General features: G+C 31.6%; 1 protein-coding gene across 1 annotated transcript; it reads right to left on the reverse strand.

The window, feature by feature from the left end:
* Positions 1 to 1544: 1544 nt before the first annotated feature.
* LOC145592014 (zinc finger protein ZAT7-like) lies at positions 1545 to 2099 on the reverse strand. The gene has a single exon (XM_081648482.1). The coding sequence runs from the start codon at positions 2097 to 2099 to the stop codon at positions 1545 to 1547; it is 555 nt and encodes a 184-aa protein (XP_081504608.1).
* Positions 2100 to 5019: the final 2920 nt, after the last annotated feature.

Here is a 5019-nt window from a genome sequence, read left to right on the forward strand (position 1 = left end):
GGGTATCGACTACACTGAAACATTTGCCCCGATCGCAAAAATGGTCACTGTTCATGCCTTTCTTGCCATTGCAGCTTCTAAAAATTAGGAGCTTCATCAAATGGATGTTCATAACGCTTTCCTTCATGGAGATCTTGACGAGGAAGTGTACATGAAACTCCCTCCGGGTTTTGAATCCTCTCATCCTAATAAGATATGTCACCTTAGAAAATCCTTATATGGCCTAAAATAGGCTCCTCGATGTTGGTTTGCCAAACTAATGTCATCTTTGAAGGCGTACGATTTTCTACAATCGTATTCTGATTATTCCTTATTTACTTACACAAAGGGTTCTGTCCAAATTAATATCCTAGTGTATGTGGATGATCTGATTATTTCTGGCAATAATTCCGCTGCTTTAAGGGCTTTTAAAGCATATTTTAGTGATTGTTTTCATATGAAAGATCTTGAAACTCTAAAATATATTTTGGGCATTGAGGTTGTTTGTAGCCCTTCGGGCTTGTTTTTGTGTTAAAAAAAATATACTCTTGACATCATTTGAGAAGCAGGATTATTGGGATCCAAGCCAATTGGCTTTCCTATGGAGCAGAACCACAAGCTTGGTCCAGATAGTGGTCCTCTTCTTTCTGATCCGGAGTCGTATCGCAGACTTGTTATCGGTTGATATATCTTGCCGTCACTAAGCCAGATTTAGCCTATTCGGTCCATATTTTGTCGCAGTTCATGCATAAATTAAGAACTGAACATTGGGAGGCAGCTCTACGAGTTGTTAGATATTTGAAGGGAACTCCCGAGCAAGGCATTTTACTCCGATTTGATAGTGAATTAACCTTGCAGGATGGCGTGGTTCGGATTGGGCCTTTATCAAATTTTACAAGGGATTACTAGGAAAATATTATCATATTATTATCATAATTATCATATATTTAGTTTCCTAGTTTATAGGTTGTGATATCTTCAATATCTTTTGATATATTTTAGGGAAACTAATGTAATATACATAGATGATTGAATGAATGAACAAGGGCAAGCTTTGAGCCTTTATCAAATTTTACAAGGGATTACTCGTTCAGAAGTAACTCGAGTAAACCTTGACAAAGTAACTCGAGTAACCCTGACCACACAAAAAATATTCTTCTTTATGAAATACGTCTCCATTGCTTAGGGTCCTTTAAAGTTTTCGTTTTGGGCCACAAAAATATTCGAGGCAGTACTTAATTTAAAAGTTCTAATTAAATGCATTAATATCTATTATGATGTCACTTGTAGACTAACAACAATGAAAACTATAGTAGAGGTTTTTTTGTTTTTGGCGGGAACTATATTAGGTTGTAGCAATAGTAATTATTACTTGTATGATTTAATTCATTAATAAATAGTAATTCAAAAAAACAAAAATGATAGGAGTAGTAATTTACATGTAGACAAGTTTGCCAAGTAGTAGTTGACAAATTTGTCCAAGATTAGTTCGTTAACACAATAAAATCAACCAAAATTAAAGAATAAGTGTACTTTCTAGATACAATGATTAACAAATAAAATAATCAAGCAAAAATAGGAGGAACGGTCTTCATCTTCAATAATCCATTTTCTTGAGGAGTCAAATTCAAATCCAAATCCAAATCCAAACTCAAAACACTTCCACCGTTTCTCTTAATCCCAATTGCACAATCATAACTTGTAGAACTTGACAAAGATAAAGAAAGATGAGAAAGAGAAGGGCGTAAAGACTCACTAAGGGCAGCTCTATGCCGCATCATATGACCTCCTAGAGCTTGCCCTAATGGAAACGTTACTCCACAAATTAAACACTTGTGCATCTTTGGCTTTCCCTTAATCGTATGATCTATCGAGCGATCATTGTCATCGTGGTTATGGCCGTTGCTTGTTGCTCGAGGCCTCTTATGGCTAGCCCTATGCCCTCCTAAGGCTTGGAATGAAGGGAACTTACGGTTACATGTTGTGCACTCGAATACACGACCTTCATTGTGTGTCACGGTTGCGGTCTTTAGCCCTTGTGATAACATCATTAAGTAGTTTGCCATAGCTAGTGTGCTTTCTACATTGTAGTTTTCTTCTCTACTCCTCTTTAGTACCATATCTTCTTTGGTTCGTAATTGATTGCTAAGTTTTGGGTATTGTGGAATAATTTTGTGTTGTTAAATGGTTGAGGGATTTTATAAAGTTATTTGAGTTAGTTTGTTTGATTTGCTTAATGGTTTGACTAATTAGTTGTTTACCAAAATGTTCTAGTGTAAAATATTATATTAATTTGTACTAGTAGATGTATATTAATACTTTAGTTGGTGAATTAGAATTAAGGAAAAGGGGGAAGTATTTGTTTTTTTAGGTAGAAAATTCGGTTAAATGAGAAAAATTGAAAGAAAATTGTTTGTCAACAATCTTGAAGGCGAACTTAGAACTTCTAGAATCTAGAATGAAAGGAAAATGTTAGGCTGACAACATATTCTACGTAACACACAAAATGAGTAATGCATATTTGAGATTACTAGGTCAGTAAACGCAATTTTGCATGTAATTATGTACCAAAAAGAACCAACATATTGAAGTCGTCATCTATGAGTAACCATGACAATGAAGATTACATAGTCAATTCAGATGGCGTGCCCATTTATTATTTCTCATGTGTTTTCTAATTGAATGGCTATTATGGTATCGAAAGTTCATCAATTAAGTGAATAGCCTTTTGCTATGCACAGGTTGTCAAGGTAAAATTGGATTAGAATTACAGAGTAATTATTTTTTCAATAATTAGATTAAGTTCTGTGCCATGCACGGTAATTTTACTATTATTATATATTCTACATTATACTACGTATTTGTAACTAAATAAAAATAAAAATATTTTATATTGTAGACAAAGTATAACCATAATATACATTTTTTCTTCTTATAATGGTATACAATGAAATGAAGCATGAACTATAATGAAAGAGTGAGTGTTTTAAAAATAATATGGTATCATTTTTTCTTCTTATAACTAAATATATAATTAAGCATTTTAAAAGTGTATATTAAGCACTATGGGCAAATAATAATTACAATTATAATAAGTACAACACTTTCGTAATACGCCTTGGCATGCTGCCTCGTTTAAAACCTCATCAGGAAAACCCAATGTGGGACAAAACCATAGTTAATGGAAAAAGAGTGCAACGCGTATTTTCTCCCCCTAATTGTAATACCCCGTATTTTTATGTATTTTTATAAAGTATTTAAGTATTAATAAAATGTATTGTTAAGGGCTCAAGTATTTTAATTAAATGTTTAAAATGGTTAAAGTATTTTAAATATAAGGTTTTATAAAAGTAAAATATATTTTGGGCCAAACGTTTATTAATTATTGGGCAATGTAAATTATTCCAGCATACTCCTATTGGAATAACCTATTCCAAAACCCATAACTTAAGCCCACATCTTTATAAGCCCAAATTTAACCCTACACTCTCTACTCTATAAATACACCATGAATCCCCAAAAATTTCCCACACAAAAAGGTTAGTCTTATTTTCTCCTTTGTTTTATTAATTTGTGTAATTATAATTATTGATTTATGGGTTTTGATTTTATTGTTTGAAATTAATTTAATTAGTATCAAGTTGTATTTTGATGATTAAACTTTATAATTTCAGATTTTATAAATGTCATAATTTTCAGATTTTGTAAATTTTATAACATAGCGTTTTTAATTATTGAAAATCACGATTTTAGGGTTTTTACGAACAATTGATTTAGGGCTTTTATAGTAATGATGTTTGAAATTTTGGTGATTATAACTACAGATTAGTTTAACTTCCAGAATATTTTGAACACGTAAATTCGTGTTTTAATTCTTAGATTTTCATTCGTTAATATTAATCCCGTTTTAATCCCGATTAGGTTCTGAACTCATCCGATTTTGATAAAAAAAAGTAGTGTTTTCCATGTGGAAACAATGTTTTAAAAAAGACTCACTACCTTTGGTAATGAGCACCATCCTCTAGTGGTCAAATTCAGCCTCTAAATATGATTTTCGGGCAGTTTTTGATTTTTAACGAAGTTTTTTTTATGCTTTAAATTTTATCCTTGAGTTTTAAAGGGTTTTTGATTAGTTTAAAATGCTGGAATTTTATTTAAAGTAGTATAATTGTGATTTTAATAAAAGGGTGTAATTACCCATTAAAAAGGAGTTTAATTAGGGGTTTTTAAATAATGTTCAGATTTTTTTAAAGCAGTCTAAAGTTAATTTAAGTTGCCGAAAATTGTGTATACAAGGAGGATTAATATAGTATTATTGTCCCTTTATGTAGGAGACTTGATTCGGGAATTGTTGTAGTGTAATCGGCTATTTTAAGGGCTTATTTGAGGTACGTTCGCGTACTTAGCATAATTACATTGATGTAGTAGCATGCTAAAGGTGTTTAATTGATTTCAAGTAGTATCATGCTAGGTTTGGTTTGGAAATTATGATTTGGATGTCATTGGTGATTGGATTATGAAGCATGATTTATTTGTGATGGAATATTGGATGGAAAATAATAGTTTGGAATATTATTTATGAACCACATATTTATTTATGGCATGATAGAGAGCATGTTTAATTAAACTAAATGTTTAATTTGGTTTGGAATATTGAAAAAGAATTTATTTATGGTTCATATAATTTTTATTGATGCTATAAGCATGAGGAAAGGAGCTATATAAGTGTCTATGTACACGAGGAATAAATTGTATGTTGGTGCCTTAATGCACTTAAGGTGTTTTTAACACCGAGGGATAGGATTTGTGGCGCTTTATGCGTTTAAGGTGTCATTGGCACCGAGGTAGAATTAAAAAGGGGTTCAACATTAAATATTATGTGGTCACTAATTATTCAAGAATTAAATTGATATATTTGATTGTTTGAATAATTATTGTTGATTGAATGATTATGGTTTGAGAGTCATCAGCAAGTTCAATAATCGGTAAATAACGTAAAGTGAAAGAGATTACGCACCAAAACTCTTGGAACGTATATAC

The sequence above is a fragment of the Chenopodium album genome, chromosome 18, assembly GCF_948465745.1.
Source record: "Chenopodium album chromosome 18, dcCheAlbu1.1, whole genome shotgun sequence".
Taxonomy (NCBI): Eukaryota; Viridiplantae; Streptophyta; class Magnoliopsida; order Caryophyllales; family Amaranthaceae; genus Chenopodium; species Chenopodium album.